Source organism: Acartia tonsa, chromosome 10 (genome assembly GCF_053477335.1).
Source record: "Acartia tonsa isolate MP-2025a chromosome 10, ASM5347733v1, whole genome shotgun sequence".
In the NCBI taxonomy this organism is placed as follows: domain Eukaryota; kingdom Metazoa; phylum Arthropoda; class Copepoda; order Calanoida; family Acartiidae; genus Acartia; species Acartia tonsa.
The window spans coordinates 22,873,197-22,896,786 of record NC_137269.1 but is presented as its reverse complement, the minus strand read 5'-3'; the positions used below and the strand labels follow the sequence as shown (position 1 = coordinate 22,896,786).

At 33.1% G+C, this 23,590-nt stretch overlaps 1 protein-coding gene across 1 annotated transcript in view; it reads left to right on the top strand.

Moving 5' to 3' along the window:
- Window positions 1-23,590, top strand: part of LOC145329654 (urea transporter 1-like) — a 46,110-nt gene that overhangs the window by 4,925 nt on the left and 17,595 nt on the right. The window contains exon 4 of the mRNA XM_080173997.1: window positions 23,284-23,352. Within this exon, the coding sequence (XP_080030123.1) occupies window positions 23,284-23,352 (69 nt within the window). The remainder of the gene's footprint in view (window positions 1-23,283; window positions 23,353-23,590) is intronic.

Below are 23,590 nucleotides of genomic sequence, written 5' to 3'. Positions count from 1 at the left end.
TACTTTTTTAACAACAAATTTTTATGTGATTTAATCATCCGATTGATCTAAATTTTGGTAATTTGATTTCTGGGACAACAAAGTATAATGTTATAAGCGAAGCAACTCTTTAATCAAGTCCTAAAAATGTAAGTATGTCTGTCCATAAACATTATCCTGTATCAATCAGTTATCAACAAATTTACTTACAATTTTGCTTTGACTCTTATACATTTATATTCTGATTATTCAGTTCTGACACTATACAAGTGTTAATGTCCGTTTGTCCTACCGTTTCAGTGCTTCGCTTTTATGGATGTTGTCATCCTTGTTTATTTATTTTTAGGACAGATTTTTGCCTGTAGGTTTCTTTCTAATTTTTAATTGAATATTGTGTTACTGTATCAGTAAGGGTAACATTTGGAATGCCAGTATTATAGAGCGAAAAAACGCATTAATATTTATAGTTTAAATTTTCCAGTATGGCTTCAAAACTGATTTACATATCCGCTGGATTAGAACCGGTTCTCAGCGATACTGAAAAACCATATATAGCGTCGTATAGCAATTTTACACGAATATTAAAGAAAAAAATCATAAAATTGATACAAAATTTCATTTTGATATCCGCGGAAAGCTGTCTATTATACGATACGATGAATAACTATTATCATCTTTATCACAACAAGTATTTTTAGTCATTTTTACTGCATAATACTTTTTTTGCATAGAATATTGTGTGTTTGATTTAACTGTTGTTATTTTAATATCTTTAGATTAATATTTTTTCCAGTATGGCTTTGATATACTCAATGTTTTTTATCCCCTTCACTTGATTTATTTGAATAACATTGATTTCCTAGGTAAACAGGGATTTGATAATGAGCGATAAAACAACCCACCCCTCTCTCTCTCTCTCTCTCTCTCTCTCTCTATCTATCTATTTTTCTTTATTTTTATCCTTACAATATTGTCTTTTAGTAGCAGGCAAATATAGGGGGAAAGACTGGATTGTAGATTAATATACTTGTCCCCTTTATTCCTGTTGATTTCAACAGAATTTTACTATTTCATTGTTTTTCAAAACACAGCGCTCTAATTACAACACAAACCATTTCAAACTAAATTTTCTCAATTAACTTGAATTAAAAATTTTAACATTTTTTGACAGTCATAATTGTTAATTCTATAGGTTCTCAGGGATCTTAAGGGACAAGATAATGAACAATAAATTGATATACATCGCCAGTGACGATAAACATGATTACTTCTATCATATTATTGGTTGAAAAGTTTGAACATTACTTGTTTTGAACTAACCAATCAAAATTCAGTTAAAGTACCAAAGATTTTGACCCTAAAAGTAAAATAACTTGGTTATAAAACTTGGTGGGCCATTGTAATTTACAGTCTAATGTCCCCTCCCTCCCTGATAAATACTCTATGTTACTTTCATTTTACTCAGGCCTAGCTATCCGAACAATCAATTCTACAAAAAAATCACGAAACCTTTGAAAGTAAGGTGGAAGTATATTTTGTTTTTTAATGTAACTGAAGAGGGATGGGTAAGAAGGGAATGAAAAGGGAGTTGTGTGGAAATTTTCCTTTAGAATTGATTGTCAAAATCACATTCTCTTTTCCCTGATTTTACTAATTAAAGGCGTGCAGCTGATATCTAACTTTGTTTAATGTTTTTATTAGTTGGTAGTTAAGTCATTCCTAAATAACATCAGAGAATTAATAAATATTCTAGAATTAAGGAAGATTACTGTTATAATTAGCGAAGCTAATCGAAATTATAAGCTAGACATAAAAGAATAAAAAGTACATACTATTATTGATGTAGAATAGTTATTTCTCGCATCGTATTATAAAAAGCTTTCCGCGGATATAGAATGTACAAAAGCTGGATAAAATACGATGCTAGTCATAGTTTTTTCGTATGGATTAGAACCGGTTTCTATCCACCGGATTCGAATGAATACGAGAAAAACAGATACTAATATTATTTTATTTAACCCTTTTTTTCTTTGTTTCCAAATAAATTAATCAAATTATATCAGCTGAAAATAAAAGATCCTTAAAAAAGGATTGATTAGCATTTAAATAAAAATTGGATTTTACGATCCCCTTAATCAGAAACTATTTTAACAAATATTAATGGCATTGCGTTGCAGTTCTCATAATTTCAGAGATATTGAGGGATAGGACAATCGATGATAACTTGATGTAACCCAAATTATTATAAACAAAATTACCCATTTTGTTGATTATTATTATTGTCGGAAAAGTTTGACTCTACTGGTTTGATAAAAGTTCAAATAATTATTTAATCCACGAAATAGGTAATCGTTGTTATGAAACTTTGGATATCAGTATATTTTTATGTCCAATGTTATCTCCCTACTCTCTGGCTAATTCCTTTTTCTAAGTCTAATGTACCAGAAATGCAAACAAGATGCTACCATAAAATTTGAGTTCGTCTGGCGGTTTGACTTAATTTTATATAGTTAAAGCTTCTCTTAACGGTGTTAGTCTTTCTAATTTTTCTAAATTACCACTGTATTGCAGTGTACTGCCTTTTTAAATCTTATTGTTGCTGCGCTACTTATAAACAAGGATTTTCTTGTTAAAAAATGCCCATTGTCAAAATTTCAATGAGAACTTTTTGATCCATCATCAAATTTAGAAAGCATATTTTAACATTTTTAGATTTTTAGTAGCGCAGCAACTCCAAAATTTTGGGTTATCTGTGCGACACTTCAGATAATCATAACAAAATTTTTTCAACTTGTATAATCCCTTTTTAAAACCTTTCTAAATAAGGATGACAAATTCCATAAAATTAAAATTTAACAAATTAGAAGGTCAGTGTACATTAACAAACATAGAATAACTGCACAGAATATGCTTTGCTAATTACATAATTTAAATCGTCCTTTGAATCACCATCCCTTATTTTAGGTAAATAGTATAATTACAGACACAACCCAATCTTTCCCGATTTTGTAAAAATTTTTGAGGAACACGACTCCAGTGACGTCATGTTATTGTTGTTGTTTGTAGCCAGGTCAGGAAGCAGATAAATTTAGTTACAATAGTCCAAGAAATTCTGCGCTCTTTTTGGGCTGCGTCCAGAGGTCAATTGGTGATAAAATAGTGGGTTTGAAAGTACAGTTAAAAAGATGCTCAGTTATGTGGTCCGCTATGTTACAATCTGGGCATCGTATGCTCTTTGAAGTGTCAAATCTTGAAATTGTTGACTGCAGAAAAGTGCTGTATCCTGATCTTAATTGGGCTAGTGTGCTCCTCGTCTGTCTTGAAAGTGTTTTTTCTTCCTGAATATTAATTGCAGGGGGTCGTGTATTTAAAACTTTATTTACAGGATACTTATTTCTGCAGTCTCTGTGAGCATCGTCATGGATCTTCTTTAGTCTCTTCTTGTAGTTCTGTTCGACCGGTGGACCATCTCTGAGGTAGGGTTCCACATGAGGGAGGTGGTTGATGATGGTGTTCCTCATGTTCCTGGGCATGGATGGTTTATGCAGCAGGTGATGATTAGGATGAATTGGGCGGTGCATGGAGAGTAGGTACTGGTTGGTAAGCATATCATTGTGTTCCTTCACCGGGAGAAGGTTAGTTTCTTGGTGAAGGTGGCTGACCTGGGTCAGCTTGATGCAACCAGTTGCTACTCTCAGAGCGTTGTTCTGTGCTCTTTGCAACTCGCTTCAATTCGTTGCACTCAGAGATGGTGTCCAAACCGGTGCCCCATAGTTTAGAACTGATCTTCCTATGGCCTTGTAAGTGTTTACAATCGTCTCCTTTGACTTACCCCAGTCAGTCCCTGACAAGCACTTCAGCACGTTGTTGCGCTGGGTCACGTTCTTCTTGGTGGCGATGGCGTGCTGCCCGAAGTTGAGCATCGGGTCGAAGGTGACTCCAAGGATCTTAGGGTGCTTGACAGTCGGCACATCTTTGCCCTTGATGATGATGGGTAGGGTCGTGCTTACTTCATTGCTGAAGGTTGTGAAGATGGTTGCCGTGGATTTCTCCGGAGAGATTTCCAGACTGCGTTCCTTGAACCAGTTGAAAAGTTGGTCAAGGTAGGGGTTGATTTCATGACAAATTTTGTCAATAGTCGGCCCCGAGTTGAGTACCTGGCAGTCATCAGCATAGGATATTAGTTTGATGTTACCGGGTGGTGCTGGTAGGGTTCTCATGTAGAGGTTGAAAAGGAGTGGTGACAGTACTCCTCCCTGAGGTACTCCTTGTCTGACAACCCTGTATTTACTCTTGCAGTTGCGGAAGACAGTATATTGCTGTCTGCCATGGAGGTAGCTGCAGAGAAACTTGATGAGGGTGTCAGACAACTCGAGGTGCAGGATATCTTTCAGAAGAAGCTCGTGGTCAACAGTGTTGAATGCTTTGGAGAGGTCAATGGCAACAAGGATGGTGCGGTGACAGGGTTTCTTCCTGTTGAGGTTGCTTGCGATGTGGTGGTTAACTTCCTGAAGAGCGCTCACTGTTGATCTGTGCTTTCTGAAGCCATGTTGATGATCCTGCAGGTCTACAGCTGCTGAGACTTCTGGGAGGATGAGTTTTTCCAGTATTTTAGCAGCTGGAGACAGGAGAGAGATCGGCCGATAGGATTTACCTTCATCAATCGACTTTCCCGGTTTGAGAAGCGGGATGATCTTGCCTACTTTCCAGATGGATGGAATGATGGATGTGTTGATGGCGATGTTAATGAGTGTGGCAAGATATTCTATACCCTTGTCTCCAAGGTGTTTGAGCATGATGGGAGAGATACCATCAGGTCCGCTTGCCTTGGAGTTCTTAGAGGTTTTAATTGCCTCTTTGACCTGTTGGGGGGTATAGTTGTACACCTTATCAGCCTTCTTCCGTTTTATGTGTCTGATGGTCTGACGGAATTGTTTTGATGGTCTTTTGGGGGCTGATGGTGTGTATTGTCGATTGAGGAGGTTTACAATCTTCCCATTTGCTGAGATGATCCTACCATTGAATTGGATGGCAGTGTTGGTAGGCGTTTTTTGAGGTTGACAGATGCCTTTTATAGTTTTCCAGTACTTCTGAGATCCTGCTTCACATTTTTCGAGATGTTCTTGCCATTGTGATTTTTGATGTTCGTTGATCTCATTTCTTATTTCCTTGTTGAGAAGTTGGTAACGTTCACTATCAGGTTGTTGCACCCAGAGCCTGTCTCGTTCGTTGATTTTATTGACGGTGCTGGAGGGGATGTTGTGGTGAACGTTAACAATACGACCTTTAGGAATGAACTTTTTGGCCGCAGCGTTCATGATTTTCCTGAATGCCTTCTCTCCCCTGATGGATGAGGTGGGGGTTGGGAGTCTGGAAAACTTTTTCTCAGCAAAAGAGGTGAAACCAGTCCAATCAGCTTTGGCAAAGTTAATGTAAACTTTGTCGGCAGACTTGGAGGTGTTTATGTCTGCCTTTAGCTTGATTATTAATGGTAGATGGTCAGAATTTAGACTGGATTTCACTGTCCAGGATGTATATGGCAGTATTGATGGTGTTGCCAATGTGATGTCAGGGGAGCTTTGATTCTGGCTGGTGACTCTCGTGTCTAGATCTTCGTTCAGAATACCTAGGTCTGAGTCAGAGATCTCGTCAGCCAGTTTTCTTCCTCTGGCATCCTCCTCTCCTTTGGAGAACCAGTTGGCATGGTGGGCGTTGAAGTCGCCGCCTGTGATGGTGTGTTTGTTGCCAGCAGTAAAGGAGAGGATATCCTGGAGTGGAAGATTGGGACCATTTTGACAGCTAGATACTGGAGGGATATAAACGTTGTTTAAAGTGATGTTTTCTTTGATCCCTACTATGGATATGCTCTGGAGTTCAACATCTTGGTGGGTTTTGATGTTGTTGGGGATGTTGTTGGTGTGGAAGGGGATGGTGTCTTTGACAAGGAAGGCTAGGCCTCCACCCTTGTCTCTCTTCCTATCTTCTCTTACCAGAGTGTATCCAGGTGTTGAAAAATCTTTCGATTTATCTGTCAATTTGGTCTCTTGCACCATGGCAACATGAATGTTTTCAGTTGTCATTAGGTGCATCAGTTCTGTGTTCTTGCTCTTGATGCCATTGATGTTGATTTGACATAGGTTCAGTTCAAGTTCGTTGTTGGTGTGTTGTTGCTGTTGTGTTTGAGGAGGTGGGGTAGGAGAAGGAGGGGGGGGGGGTTTGGATGGGAGTGCAACAGGGGCCTTCCCATTGCTGGCGGGCCTTCCTCTCGCCTAAGGATTTGAAGGGGGAGCATTTAAGGTGAAACCAGGAGGTGCATTTGGAACATTGAACTGAGTAGTGAGCACGGGTGATGTTTTTAGAACACTTGGGGCAGATCCATGGTCCAGGGTTCTGCTCGGTTCCGGCGATGAAAAGCAATAGCAGAAGCAGCTTCCGGCTAGCATACTTCCTTGTCGAGTGTATTAAAAAGATGGCAGAACTCTGGCATTGAACTGTAATTCATCTGCTCCTTCTGGAGCTTTGGTTCGGCAGGCGCTGATTCCACGGGGGTGGGCGTAGATGTGGGGCGTACACCCCCCTGCCATGACATATTTTTCTTTCCCGGAAAAGGGAAGGGGGAAGAAAATCTCTTCAAAAGAGATGGGAAAACCCCCTTTTATCCCATCTCTTTTTTTCTTCCCCCCTTCCCTTTTTCGGGAAAGAAAAATATGACGTCACTGGAGTCGTGTTCCTAAAAAAATTATACAAAATCGGGAAAGATTTAGTTGTGTCATAATTACATATTATAAAAATTTTAAGTAAAATTTGAAATTTCTTTAGTTGTGAAATGGACGAAATGGCATTTTTCATGAAAAGTTTAAAATTTGTATGACTATTCTTACCTGCTGCTTAAATGAAAATCAGTGCTACCCATGACACCTACCAAATAAATTAATCTTCGCTTTTTATAGAAATGATCATAAATCATTAGTATCATACACCTACCCTATGTAAACAATTTCTTACATGAAATTAACAAGGATGACAACATCCATAAAAGTGAAGCACTGAAACGGTAGGACAAACGGACATGAACACTTATATAGTGTCAGAACTGAATAATCAGAATATAAATGTATAAGAGTTGAAGCAAAATTGTATGTAAATTTGTTGAAAAATTGCTTTGTTTATGGACATACTTACATATTTAGGACTTGATTATATAGTTGCTTCGCTTATAACATTATAATTTGTTGTCCCAGGAATCAATATACCAAAAATCAGATCAATCGGATGATTATATCACATAAAAATTTGTTGTTAAAAAAAGTAAAAAAAATCAACATGTTTAAAATGGACGTACGGACATTTTGGTAATGATTATAGAGTTGCTACGCTTTCTAAATCGTACCTAACTACTAAAGGAATCACTATGCAAAATTTGAAATCGATAGGACAATTCTAACATGCCTAAATTAACGAAAAAAGCTATCCGTTACGGACGGACCGACCCTAATTATAAAAAGCCAATGTGGAAGAAAAATTTAAAGGGATATTATCTAATAAACAGATCTATAGCATAGATGTATATACAGATAACTAACCACCCCCCCCCCCCGCCCCCCCCCCCACCCCCCCCTCACTAAAACAATTGCCCTTCAACCCTTCAAGGCCTCACACCTCTTTGGTTAATCGCTGTGCACGCCACTGCTTTAAAGTAAAAGTAAGAAAGAAGAGTACTTTGAAGATGATTAGATCCATGAAACTTTTTATTAAAAAGAAACACCTAATCATGTGTTAGTTATGTTTACAGGAAATTAAGGGATTAGACAACTAAAGAATATTTATTTAAGATCCTAGATGAAAATTGGCAACTGTATATGTAGCAAAGCAATTAAAGGCTAAAATATCTTAAATGTAATCTCTAAAAGATAGTAAGAAAATTAAAAATTTTCAAATATTTGATGGCTAAATAAAGATTTACTCTGCTGCAAGCGTGTTTTGAGTGTGTTTGTGCCTTCTATTTTATGAATGTACCAGTGGACACGCCCTTGGAAAAATAGCTTAAATCCATCCCAAGACATAAATCCGGAAATAAAATAGCCTAAAACCATCCTGGGACATATTTGAAGATTCCTTAAACAGAAGAACTAAATCAGTTCAGCGATTAGGGATATCCTTCGTTATAGAGAAAAAAAAGCTTATTACTTTATATAATAGGATGATTATGTAAAATTTATTTCGTGTTGATAGCTGTTGATAGAAAGTTAGGAACAGCAAGTCACTCAAATCTTCATAAGGTTGACAATAATTTCTCCACAAATGATTTATCCCTGTAATCTTAATATCGTGTTCACTCATCCCTGGGGCCAACTAACTCCAACTTTTAACATATAATAACGAGAAAGGGTTGGTCTCAAAAATACCAGGAATTAATTTTTATGGTTAGCTTTTAAGGTTTGTTATGGAAAATTATATGTTTGATGAAAAAAAGACCGGGTACGGTCATGACACGCAAAGTTGTAATGAAAAGTATAAATAGGAAAATCGGAACAAAATTTATGTATTTTGTCGGGGTTAAACTGGTTTTTGGATTGTAAACCGAAGGGAAATTAATCAGTTATCTAAAGGGATATGCTAATGTCGTATGGGTGAGTTGCACCTGGACTGAACAGTCAACTTGTCAACTCAAGGCCAGACTCTTGGTCCTTCACCTCATACCCGTGGTACAGTACATTACAGACAACCAACTCTCTGTGATGCACGACCTTTGTCTGAGAAGTCCTAACTGTGCTTGGTAACGAGTTGCGCCTGTTTTGGGCCAAGGCATTCCCCCCACTCTAACTATTTACGTCGCGCATCTGACATAGTAGCAGTGGGAACCATTTTTAACGTCTTTAGTTATGACGCGGTGTCGGGCCGAGATTCGAACCTAACACCTTCCCGACGACGAGCGGATGTGCTACGTGTTGAGCCACGGTCGCGGGTTATATTCTAAAGGGATAGGACAATTGCTGATAAATTGATGTACATTCCAAATAATGATACAAAAAACTACTCCATGTGGATTACAATGAGTGGTTGAAACGTTTGAACACTCAACTTAATGCCCTAACTAAAAAAAATCTTAACAAGTCCCCAAAGTTGTTGATCCAACGAATAAGAAAACAATATTATTTGAGGGCTTCTGTAGTAAACAGCCCATTGTACCCTTCCTCCCTAAAAAGTAATGCATCCTTTTATTATAATTCTATCTAATTAATTATTGTGTATCACTCCAGTTAATGAGAAGTAGAGAATAGTATAGGTACAAGCGTTGACTAGAACAAATTGTCAAATCATCAGGCCTACCTTTCAAACTTTCAAAGCCTTTTGTCCCATACAAAAGTCAGTCATTTATATCATTATCACTAAATTTAACAAGTCAACTTATTCTAAAAGTCTTCTGTGATTTTATTATATTTTCTTATCTACGGACCCGACCCTCGTTGCAATATTTTAAAATCACAATACGCAATAATAAATAAATAAAATATACTAAGCTGCCTTTTGAATTATCCTCCCTTCAAAGACAGGCAAATATTATTTTTATTTTAACGAGAATGAAAACTTTCAATATTTCGAATTACAAAATAATGTCAATTAGTAATTTTTACAATAACAAAAAATATTATTTCTTGGATTTTAGATTTTCATGTTCTCTAATAAAGTGAACCTTATAGCGGGCTAAAATAACGAACAAACCCACCCACCCACCTGTACTCCTCCATCTCCTTCCAATTAACGATTAACGAACTGACGTACCAATAAATGACAATGTGAATTTCAACCTAAATTGACGACAGTGTTTTCCCTGTCATAATATTAACTTCTAACTTTACCCAAAAGAAATATAATTAATCAAAAAAGAAATTATTATGATTAGGAGATGGGGTTATACATAGTTTTTTGTCCATTGCCATATCCTTTATTTTACAAAGATTTGTTGATTGCGAAACAAAATGTGCTTGAAATCAATTGTAGAGAAGGTTTGCTAATAAATTTTCAAATTGCAAAAAGGATAAATATCTATTCTAGATATAACAGGTTTACATCTTAAAACATGAGTAAGAAACCCAAAAGCCTTTTCACAAATAAATCATGCTTGTCATATTTTTAATAGAAATATAATTTCAATTTTATTATGAACTAAATTTTTTTTTATTTTTATATAATTGCTTTTTGCAGATAAGCAAGCTATTTACTGTAGTTTTTTTGGGTGGGAGAGTAATTTTTTTCTAGGGGGGATTTCTTTTGGGAGGATGGTGGTACATTCCCTCCAAATAGTTATAAACCTTCCTAAGACCTAGGAGGAGCTTCACTGTACAGTACAACCATATCGTTTCAGCGGTTAGTGAGATCCTTCGGTACACACAGACAGACACACAAACATCCTGTTACTTTTATAGAATTATCGTATTGTGTTTATAATAATATTTGTAAGCAATTCATTTAAATATAATCATGAATTATTTTTGTTGTACGAGAAATTACCATAACTTTGCTTAGCCAGGGTGGGTATATTTCAATATCATTTTCCTAATAACGAGCTTTATTACTCCCCCTTTATGTAAAGTTGCAAATATGAGGGTCACGCAGCAAGGGCGTCCAAGCTTTTTCAATTAAGGGGGGGGGGATAATCTTTATATCATAAAGGCAAGGACGACCAAGCTTTTGATTTTTTTTTTGTTGGGGGGCTAGAAATTCAAACTTTAAATTCTTTGGGGGGGGAGGGAATAATCTCCCCTTTACCTCCCACCCCCATTCGATGTCCTTTCATGCAGGATTAAGGTTTTTCTAAACTTTTATCCTAAGTATCATGTAAAATTAAAGACAAAACAGAACAAAAAATAAATGCCTAAAATAATATATTGATATAAAAGAAATTTAGATTGGTAATACAATGTAAGGCCAAATATTTTCGATCAATATTTTATATGGAACAGGCTGGGGGTCCAATATCAGAATCAGGGGATAATATCCCTAACCAGCCAGGGATCTAAAGGGATAAGACAATGGCCGATAAATTTATGCACATCCCCGGTGATGATACACAAAATTGCCCCTTCTGTAGATTACAATTAGTTATTAAAACGTTTAGACACTCAACATAATAAACCAACCAATCAAAAGTCCTAAAAGTTGTTGAGCCAACTATAATGAAATCATTATTGTAAAACTTTGGGGACTAGTGCAATAAACAGCCCAATGTCCCCTCCCTCCCTGCAGACCAGCACTCCCTAATAATCTTCCTCATCACAAAAACCTATTTTTGTATTCAAGATGAATTAAAACATGGACACATTCGCTATGGGGGGAGTTTTTAGTATTTCATAAACCAAATTCCAGGCTTTCTAAGCTGTCTATTTTTTACCCTTTACATTTTTAAATACTAACTGCTGCGCCCCTAGGAAATCTGATTTCAAAAAGGTATGAAGGGGCAGAAAAGTAGCCTAGAACAATCCCAGAGGCTTAAATCTAAAAAAATAGCCTAAAACCATACAGTGACTTATATGAAGCTTCCCTGATAGGGAGAACTCAATAAGTTTTGTAGTTAATCTCAAGCTTTAGACAAAAAAAACTTACTACTTTATATTATATGATGTTTTTTTAAGTGCAGCGTAGCTGCTATTCAATTCAATTTAACCAATATTTGTTTTATTTGTTAATAAGTTTAAAAAGATTATGCTTTTATTGGAACATATATGTATAATTTTAACGAGCGAAATAAAAAAAAATCTTTATCAATAAGGAAAAGTTCAAAGTTCTTTTGTTTATTTTCTGTGTTAAAAATGGATGTTGTCATCCTTATTTTTCACTTTCCAGATAGAAATCTTTAAACATTATAGGTATTGGACATTCAAAAATTCAATTTCTTACGTCTTCTGAAATTATATTGTTAATCTTATTTTTACATTCCCTTTATACTTTTTGCATTAAATCATCGATCATAGCTGTCCATTACACGGATGGACTGAATGTCTCAAATTATATAAGAGCTTTGCTCTTAATAACTTTCTTAGATGAAAAACATGTTTTATCAGTGGCTACCATCAAGGTATGATTTAATAGTCTCCTTATACTAAATGTTTTGGTAAGATAAAAGGTGCTTCAAAATGGTAAGGTAGTTTTGTTTGTTTATTAAGATCTCACAAAACACATGAACGGTTTTTATGCCAGATTTTAGATACCTATAGGCTGGGGCGCAGCTTTTTATGTTTTAAAAAGAAATAACAAGAAATAAAATTGCATAATTTGTGTCCAATTTAGTTTAATTTTTACGAACAACATAAACCAAATTCGTTCTAGTTTAAATTTTAATTAAGTTTGTTGACAAAAAATGTCATAAATTTATTGCACAACAAAAATTTATAGGTCCTAAATTTATTTCAAAGTAATTTATAAGCACCCATTGAAGGTTTCTAAATGAGGTATTTTCTGTTTTGCTTCATAAGGCTTTAATAAATGTCTCCTAAATTAAAGGAGCTAAGCGATTTAAAATGTATTTTTAGAATTGAAGTTTTTTATGGCATCTATTATTTACTTTGATACTAACTTCTACTAAGTGAAATGTTTTTTTTAATTTTTTTGTGTTTTTTATAATAGAAAAGAAAAACTTACAAAGCAACTCTATAACTAGAGTTCGTCTGTGATTTCAAACAATAGACGAATTTATTTTGTTGTAAAGTTGATTTTATTCTTTCTTTCATTATAAAATTTTCAGAATAATTTCTCATTCCGCACAAAATCACATTTTACTGTTCTTTTTTCATCACCAATGTCCACTAAATGGACATAAGTATTCTTGTATGTATGAGTAAGTTTTAACTTTTGAATGATTTTAGAAAAAAAATTGAAGAACATATATCCAGAGAGAGAAGGGACAATGGGCTGTTTATTACACTAGTCCCCAAAGTTTCATTACTAACGTTTTCTTACTTGTAGGCTAAACTTTTTGGGGACTTGAACTTGTGAATTTAAAGGGATGATTCATTAAGTTGAGTGTTCTAATGTTTCAACCACCAATGTAAATCTACAGAAAGGGTAATTTGTGTATCATCGTTGGGGATATTAATCAATGTATCGGCCATTGTCTTATCCCTTTAGATTCCTGACATTTAGCTTGACGAAGGTTTTTGCCAATTTTGTTGTTCCATGCAAATAAATATTTGGCAAGGAGAATTGAATATTTCATATGTGCAAAGCGTTTCCAATGTATGTTGCAAGCATGTCAACTTTTTAAGGAGCAATTTTTTTCAACATTAAGTGTCAGTCCGTCTGTAAATGCTTCTCTAGGTCTTATTGAGAAGTTAGGTAGCTGTCTATAGTGTCCTAGCAAAATAGAGATAGATGTCACTGCTTTTGGCCTACTTATTCTATTGACGTCAGGACACATCCTATACCCAGGTCTATAAGTTATGATTAGTGGTTGAAACTTTTAGACACTCAATAAAATGAACCAGCCAATAATAATTAAATAAAAGCTCACATACATGTTAAGCTAACGAATAAGAAACCGTTATTTTAAACTTTGGGGACTAGTGTAATAAATATCCCAATGTCCCCTCCCTCTCTGTGTAATTGGGAAAAGTGGCGTGCTCAGGGTTTGTCAGGGGGGTATAAACCTTGATAGTTAGATAAAAAAAGGGGGAATGCCGTTATATTATTATCATTTCGTTTCATAATAATAATTTGAAAGCTATACTGCCATTGGACGTAATCCCTATTCTTATTCTTATTGAAATATAAAATAATTTAAAAATGAAATGATGTAACAAATTTCTACTGGCTAGGTCAGCTTTAGGTCAAACCTTTTTAGATGGTTCCCTCACAGACATGGTAAACAAATACAAAACGAAAATTAAAGACAAACTTATTCACGCTTTTCCTCAACAGTTTAGCGGATTTAAAACCGACACGCAACAAGCGGCCAATGGATCCTATAAATAGACACATTTGCTGAATCAAAACTGGTTTTACCTAAATTGTATCTGTTCCTTCTTCGCGATTATAGAATTTCAAAGATTTTAACAAAAAATGTGTGATGATTTGACTTTAAAATGGACTTTGATGTAAAATATAGATGCTGTATATTACCCTTAACACATGAAAGCAGTAGTTGTTTTAAAAACCTTTTATTGAAGATTAATTATAACTCATAAAATTGTCGAAGGGGGTACCTTCTGACTTTAATTAATGCTTGTTGTTCTTCAAATTACCTTGAAATTTTAAACTTAGAAAGTAAAAACAGTAATAAAAAATCAACATATCATTTAACTAAAAATACTGGCACAATTGATTTACAACATATACTTTTTTTTAAATTGAAGCTTTTCTACAATTGTTGTTGGTTAGTCTGTCCGTCCATCAGTAACAGTTATCTTTTTAGGTGGAACAATTACCTTTTTCATTAACTTGGACATGTTAGAATTTTCCTATCGATTTCAAACTTTGCAAGGTTATTCCTTTACTAATTAGGTACGGTTTAGAAAGCGTATCAATTCTATAATCAATACCAGAATGTCCATACGCCAATTTTTAATATGTTGATTTTAACTTTTTTAACAACAAATTTTTATGTGTAAAAATTATCTAATTGATCTGATTTTTGGAATACTGATTCCTAGGACAACAAAGTTCAATGTTTAAAGCAAAGCATCTTTAAAATCAAGTCCTAAAATGTAATTAAGTCCTTAAACATTATCCTGTATTTAAACAGTTTTTTTAATTACAAACAATTAAACAAATTTACTTACACATTTGTTCCGACTTTTATAACTTTATATTCTGATTATTCACTTCTTAAACTGCACAATAATAATGTCAGTTTGTCCTACGGTTTCATACCTTCGCTTTTATAGATGTTGTCATCCTTGTTTATATAGAAACAATTAGCATTGACACTCGGATTTTGTATGTAAAAAAGACACGATAGTATTAAGTTATCAATCACATAAACAATAGATTGTTGAAGACATTAGGCCTTTAATTGATTATATCAAAGGACTGTTATTAATAAGTATACCTAGTCAAATTAGTTAACAACTTAATAGTTCATTATACATTAAATAACAAGGTTGACAATTTCCATAAAAGTGAATCTATGAAAGAGTAGGACAAAAAAACATTAACAATTTTAGAGTGTCATAACTGAATAAGCAAATATATATGTATAAGTCTAAAAAAATGTAAGTAAATTTGTTGCAAAATATAGGATACTGTTTAAGGACATTCCTACATTTTTTATATGCTTTGTTTATAACATTCTACCTTTATGTAGTAGGAATATAAAAAATGTTTCAAATCAACTTTTTGTAAATAGACAACGATTGTAGAATTGCTATGCTTTCTAAATCGTACCTTACTACTGCAGAAATAACCAACCATGCCAAGTATAAAATCAATAGGACAATTATAAAATGCCTAAATTAACGATAAGATCTATCAATTATGGACAGACAGACAAACAATAAATATTAAAAGAAATTAAAATCAAGCAGCAGAAATGAGATGTAAGGGTTTTCTAATTTAACCTAAAGACTAACCTTTATTAGTTTGTTAACGTAAAAAAATATAATAATAGATGAACAAGGACCAAAATCTTTGACCTATTTAGATTATGATAACATTTTAAAAAAGGTTTTGCCATGTCTTAAATAAGATACAAAATTAAATAATAATTGTTTTCAATTGCTAAATAATCTAAAACACAAGACAATAATTTGGTGTTTAATTAAGATATACTAGCTCAATATAAAAAATAGCGATTGTGCCCCTGCATCTAGTTGGTCTGTTTTCTAAGGGGTAAGGCATAAAATCATTCAAAGACTTAAATCTAAAATTCAATAGCTTGAACCCATCCTGGGACCTATGTGAAGCTTTAATAGAGTGTAGAATTTAATCAGCTATCGAAATCTTAAGCTACAGACATATCAGTACATATCAGATGATCATTATAACATTTTTGCCAAATTTAATTCAATTTATATAAAATTTTAAAAGTTTAAATTTAAGTATATCTTTTTTAAATAATGTTTTTAATGAAACCTTTTTGCGTCATATATTAACTTACTTACTTTTTAAAAGCAAAGCTTTTCTATAATTATTAAATGCGAAGCTTTTCTAGTTTTTTTCGTTAATTTAGGCATGTTAGAATTGTCCTATCGATTTCAAACTTTGCATGGTCATTCCTGTAGTAGTTTGGTACGATTTAGAAAGCGTAGCAACTCTATAATCATTACCAGAATGTCCGTACGTTTATTTAAAACGTGTTGATAACTTAACAACTTTTTTAACAAACAAATTTTTATGTGATCTAATTATCCGTTTGATCTGATTTTTGGTATATAGATTCATGGGACAACAAAGTACAATATTATAAGCGAAGCAACTCTATAATCAAGTCCTAAAAATGTAAGTATGTCCATAAACATTATCCTGTATCAAGCATTTTTTTTAACAAATTTACTTACAATTTTGCTTCGACTCTTGTACTTTTATATTCTGATTATTGAGTTCTTACACTATACAAGTGTTTATGTCCGTTTGTCCTACCGTTTCATTGCTTCGCTATTATGGATGTTGTCATCCTTGTTTATTATATCAATTATTTTATCCATATAAAATTCAAAATGGTTTAGAACAGAAATATTTACTTATGTGTAATAAACGGCAAAGTATCTAAACAATTAGAATTAATATATAAAAAGTACTTTTGATATGACTGTTTACATCACTAATAATGCATAAAATAACCATTGCTATAAATCCTTAATATGCAGTGTTGAATTGTCTACAGAAATATTGTTTTAAAACCTCAACAAATATGACAAACTTATATTAACAAGCCATGAACATTAAGATTAAATGCTATTTTAAAGTCAAATCATCGCACATTTTTGGTTAAAATCTTTGAAATTCTATAATCCTGAAGAAGGAACAGATATAATTTAGGTAAAACCAGTTTTGATTCCGCAAATATGTCTATTTATAGGATCCATTGACCGCTTGTTGCGTGTTGGTTTTAAATCCGCTAAACTGTTGAGGAAAAGTGTGTATTTTCTATGAAGACTGAAGTCATTTAACATAATAACCATGAGTTTTTTTGAGAAACACGAAATGATTATGTAAGTAACAAAAAAAATACCTTTTACACCTTCATTTCTTATTCAATAAAAGAGATGGAGTATTTTTTTTCTAGGGGTCATAAATTAAGTAGTATACATATGTGACCTCCCTTCCATTCGAGTAGTCTTAAACCTGCCATGGAAATTTAAAACTATTAGTCCATTTGTTTACAATTTTATTAGCGGAAATACAGAAAGACATCCTTATCTTTAATACTCTGTATGTTATATTATCTTTAAAGTAAAAAGTCCCTTGTCTGTAAATAAATTACAAAAAGGGTTAAAATAAATTATATTTATGATTGTACTGTATTGAAAAAGAAATTATATTTATCATTTCTTGTTGAATAATCAGAAATTTATCAAGCCTCCATTTACTCTCCATGATAAGATAGAAATAGGTTTCTTGATTAGGATGACAAATTGATTTTTACGGATCTTAACAGTAAGGGAAACATAAGAAATTTGTTATTTTAAGAAATACTTTAATTTGTCACTTTCAAAACGTGGTAGGGGGTTGGTCTGTCTGTCTTTACCATTGTTATGCAGTAAGAACTAGAGGGGATGAATTACAACGAAACCACAATACTCCTGGATAAATAATCCTGGTAATTTTCGTTATGGATTAACCATCTTAGTTGTTGCCCTAACTCTTTAATTCATAATGATTTCAAACTCGTTTGGAATGCAATTAAAACATAACTACATTCAAATTTAATGTCTCGAGATTTTTTTATTTGGCATTTATATATTTATCAATGGAGATTCTTTATGATAAGGTAATCCTCATCAACAATGAAAGAAACAAGAACAACATCCATGTGCAGCGAAGCACAAAATTTTACCACAATATGGGAAAGAGGCAGAAAAACGAACCTGCTAAGTATATTAAAGCGTAGATGCTACTTCACATGGGAAATCTTTTAAAGGAATTTCTATAAACTCTTATGGGGAAAATGTTTTTTTTGAGTAGATTAAGTAGAATGTTTTGGCAAGCAATAGGGTTTTGTTTAAATCTCTTACTGATTTATCTCGTGTTATATGTCTATAATATTTATCGCTGATATATGTAAATAATTAGTAAATGACATGACGCTTGCATAGAAAATTACAGTCGTCTATCTTGAATAGCATTCAAGTAAATTATATACTTATAATACTTCCTGTTACCGACAAAGCGACAGATATAAAAGTAAAGAACTTTGAGTTAATCTTATTAATCATTATAAGAAATTTTATAAATCTATCTGAAACAGTAACTAAGAAAATCGTTAATGTAGTTGACGGTAGACGAAAAGACAGATATAATTAGAGAGTAGCTTTGCTATTAAAGAAAACAGAGGGCTGGACAGATTTAGGAGATAAAATTTACAAAATTCCAATCATAGAAATAACACTGACCTTTTTTCAATAGTCGAGGCAACCAAACAGCAAGATTTGATAATTAATCCTTATTTTTTTAAATAGAATGTTTGTTTGTTTCTTTTACTAAAATATATTCTATGGCTATTGTTTTCAGAGTTTTTATTGGTCCTATATTTAAAACTAGCGGCAATGCCCCTAGGCCTCTAGGGGCACGTAAAATGTTTTCTTTTCAATTAGTTATGTTTTTTGGTTTTAGCTGTTTGCCAAAAATATCCACTAGGCGCCTTTTTTTACGATCTCTCTTGGGAGGGTAGTGGTATCCTCAACCAAAATAGCTATAAACCTTTCCAGGACCTATGGGAAGCTACACTGTAAATGAGAACCATAACGGTTCTTCAGTTAGCGAGATCCTTCGGTACAATCAAACAAAGAGACAGAAAGACATTCTGTTACTTTATTTTAAGGATTTTAAAATTTTAACAACACACATTTACATTATCCTTCCTTTTTACAAATCCCGTAGAAGCCATGGGCGAAGTCTGAGTATCAGATTAATTGATTTAAAGGAATGTTTTTATTTTATTTTGATTAATTGCTAGGTTCATTATTTAGAATATAATGATCTTTTTAAAAGCGAAGCTTTTTTATAATTAGGGTCGATCCGTCCGTCCGAGATAGATAGCTTTTGTTCGTTAATTTAGGCATGTTAGAATTGTCCTATCGATTTCAAACTTTGCATGATAATTCCTGTAGTAGTTAGGTACGATTTAGGACGAAAGCGTAGCAACTCGATATCATTACCTGAATGCCCGTATGTCCATTTTTCTACTTTTTTAACAACAAATTTTAATGTGATTTAATTATCCGTTTGATCTGATTTTTGATATATTGATTCCTGAACAACAAAGAACAATATTATAAGCGAAGCAACTCTACAATCAAGTCCTAAAAATGTGAGTATGTCCATAAACATTATCCTGTATCAAGCAGTTTTTCAACAAATTTACACACAATTTTGCATCGACTCTTATACTTTTATATTCTGATTATTTAGTTTAAACACTATACAAGTGTTAATGTCATTGTCCGTTTGTCCTACCGTTTCAGTGCTTCGCTTTTATGGATGTTGTCATCCTTGTTAAATACAAAAAAAAGTAATATTGCTGTTTTAAGTCCACAATTTGTAATCTTGTAAAGAATGACCTAACGACTAATTCCAGATAAGATTTAAGAAGATTAGCTGTTACCGATACTAAAAACACTCTGTTCCAAAATAGGGAGGATTTTTGAAGTTTATAGATATTATCATGTAGAGATGGGACATTGGACTGTTATTCAAAGTTTTTAAAACACATCCTCCTTTATGTTGGCTTAAAAACCTAGGGTACTTTTCTCTTGAATTGTTTTTTCAAACTAATAGGGTCCAAACTTTTAGTATTTGTTTGTGAAATTGTTTAAGCTATTGAGTATGATTGAGTGGTTTAAAACTTTGAGAACAGTCCAATGTCCCTCCCTGGCTTCTACGTGTATTGATGAAAATCACAATGAACAAAACATTAAAATATCACATTTAAAACAAAATTTTGTCATGTTGTCATCGTTTGTCCGTTTGTCTGTCTGTCCGTCTGAAGCTTAAGATCTCAGTAACAACTTAACCGATTGGGCTCTACCCGTCAGGCAATATACCTACTGGTCCTGTGATGGTTTTAGGCTATTTCCTTGGGGGTGGGACACCCCAACTCCCCCTAAAGAATATATTTTTTAACTAAAATTATAAAAAAGGTCGACTATCCCCTCCCCCCCCAAAAAAAATGCCCTCCTAAAAAAAATTTGTTGTACTTTTTCTTTTTAAATCTAAAATACGAAAAATCATATCAGGTTGATCAAACTATACGAGAGAAAGAAAAATTTTGAAAAAAAATTAAAAATCTAACTGTTCGAAAATGCAATTTTTGTCAAAAAGTACATTCTGTAAAAGTTGGGTTTGGGGAAGTACTTTCATGCCGCGTGATAAATCTCTGAAATTTGGCATCAGTACTAAAGATCTTGTAAATTGAAAATTAGTCTGTAGTTAGGTGTTAAATGCAAGGGCGTGCAAGATATTTAAACTTTGGTTATTCCCCCTCCCTCTCCAAGTCTGTAGTTAGGTGTTAAATGCAAGGGCATACATGATATTTAAACTGGGGTAGTCTCCTCCCTCCTCCATAAATTTTTTGTAAAGATCTTGCAAATTGAAAATTAATTTGTTATCAGTACTTAAGATCTTGTAAATTGAAAATACATGATATTTAAACTGGGGTAGTCTCCTTCCTCCTCCATAAATTTTTTGTAAAGATCTTGCAAATTGAAAATTAATTTGTTATCAGTACTAAAGATCTTGTAAATTGAAAATTAGTCTGTAGTTAGGTGTTAAATGCAAGGGCGTGCATGATATCTAAACTGGGGATGTTCCCCCTCCCTCTCCAAGTCTGTAGTTAGGTGTTAAATGCAAGGGCGTGTATGATATTTAAACTGGGGATGTTCCCCCTCCCTCTCCAAGTCTGAAGTTAGGTGTTAAATGCAAGGGCATACATGATATTTAAACTGGGGTAGTCTCCTCCCTCCTCCATAAATTTTTTGTAAAGATCTTGCAAATTGAAAATTTATTTGTTATCAATTGATTTGTATATGAAAAAGAAATTTCTTATTAGCTCTAAAAAGTATTACTTGCAAATAAACAAACATACGATTAAGATCCTCTCAAGTGTACAATAGTTACAATATTTTAAATTAAATTTATGCATTTTTTACAATTTTGCTTCTAGATGAATATTATTATAACAAGAATCAAATTACATCCATAATCTTTAAGATTGGAAAGGAACATAAAAAATGCGGTAAAAATATAGAATCTTACTATACTATTGACTAATTGTAAATGCGTAGAGACTGTAGACAGTGAGAAGAGAAACATCGTAGATTAACCTAAAAAAAACTACTTGGTCCTTACATGGAAGTATGGACATACCAAAGTTTAAAGAAGCTTCGCTACTGAGAATGGTTTTTACTTGCCTATAAAAATTTAACCACATTAATAAACCCAAAATTATAGGCAAAACTAAAACAATAGATACAATCTAGATGCATAGTCTCTATATCCACCAATGGGAAAATAATGAAGGAAAATTTCGACGATATTATTGGTTAGAAGGGGGCGTTTGGAATGAAAGGACTGTCATCGCTTATTAATCTAATTTCTTATAATAAAGCTTTGCTTGCGTAAATTATTTTGTGTAAAAAGTTTATCCCTCGTAAAATATGAAGCATATGACAAAACATATATAATAAGTGCAGCTATGAATAGTTGTATTTCTTAGAATAAAGTTAGCTTTCTGAGAACTATATCGGCGAAAAAATTTGTCGCTCTCATCAATTGAATAAATCTAATGAAATAGATAACAAAATGGCTATACTGCTTGCAAATTCCTTTTTAAGTTTGACGGATTTTTGGGCCAGATTGACCATCTAGATCTACTATATCTATAACCAAATCTATATTTTTAAAACGCATTTTTAAAAAGTTTTGGATAATAGCTTTTAATGCATTATTTAAATCTTTAATATTATTAACCAAATATATCAATATTTTAAAGTATTATGCTTTGAAATCGATTATATCTTAAGATTTTCTAAAACAAGAATAAAAATAACCAAATGAAAAGAAGCTAGAAAAACAACTTTTTTAGATTAAAAAGAAAGTTAACGAATTGTTTTAATTTTTTGTTTGTATTAATCTTCACATAAACATCAAAAACTATAGATTTAGCTTACTGAAGACGAAGAAAGTCCCTCTATGACGTCATTAAAATGAGGGATGAGGAGAGGAGGAGTGGGAAAAAAACCCTAAAAAGAGATGAATAATTCTTCGTTTTTATGACGTAACATGCTGATTTTTTTAGGGACTTTTTTCGTCTTCTAGCTTACTGACTGATGGACAGACACTTGTAATTATAGAGTAGCTAAACTTTTTAAAAAAGGGTATGTTACATCACATATCTACATGGAAATAACAAAGAGTGTACAAAGTCGAAGAGAGAGGACTGCTTATTACCCAAAGTTTTATAATAACGTTTTCTTATCAGTTGGCTTAACAACTTTGGGGACTCATTGAGTTGAGTGTTCAATCGTTTCAACCACTAATTATAATCTAAAGAAGGGATGATTTTGTGTATTATCGTAGGGGATGTACAATGTACATCAATTAACTTATCCCCTTAGATCTTTGGGACAAAGTAAATCATAGAATAGCTAAGAACTTACTAAAACTTGAGAAACATGACAGTGATAGACAGATACATACATATTACATTGTGATTGGTAGATTTTTAAACATATTAGGTTGCGTGATTTACAGTTTCTTTCCATTATTCATAAATTTTTCTAGGCTTTTAAAATCTAATTCTGCGTGGCTATTTTTCGTTTATCCTAATCCAAATGTATCAAAAAAGACATGTATTATTATTAAGATTTGAACATGATATAAAAGTGGCAGGATATCTATATCTTTGTATATATGTCTGGGGGAATTTATTCTATTTGCTATTTCTCTTGGGAGGGTAGTGGTACCCTCCCCCAAATAGTTATAAACATTCCCAGGACCTATTTAAAACTACATTGTAGGGGAGAATCATTTATTTAGTTTCTGCGGTTAGCAAAATCGATCGGTACACACTTATATACAGACAGACACACAAATATCGTGTTACTATTATATAAGGATTATAACATACATTTAATATTTATATTTTATTTTCAGCCGGCCTTTGTGAATAACCCCATCCTTGGTTTGCTAATCCTTATTGCAATATTTCTGTATCAATGGCAGGTAGGCAATATTAGTAGTAGCGAAGCTACTCTACAAATCAAATGTGTGTGTTGGTGGTCTTGATGGATTTTTAATAATATACTTAAAATATTATAAAGTATTTAAAAGATTAAGGAAGAAAGTAAGAGTAGCAATGTGCAGGAAAAAGAAACACCCACTGATCTTCATTGGATTTACCTATTACTTAGATTTTACACCTGATTATTATGTACTCTAATTAAGGGAAACTTGTAGCTAG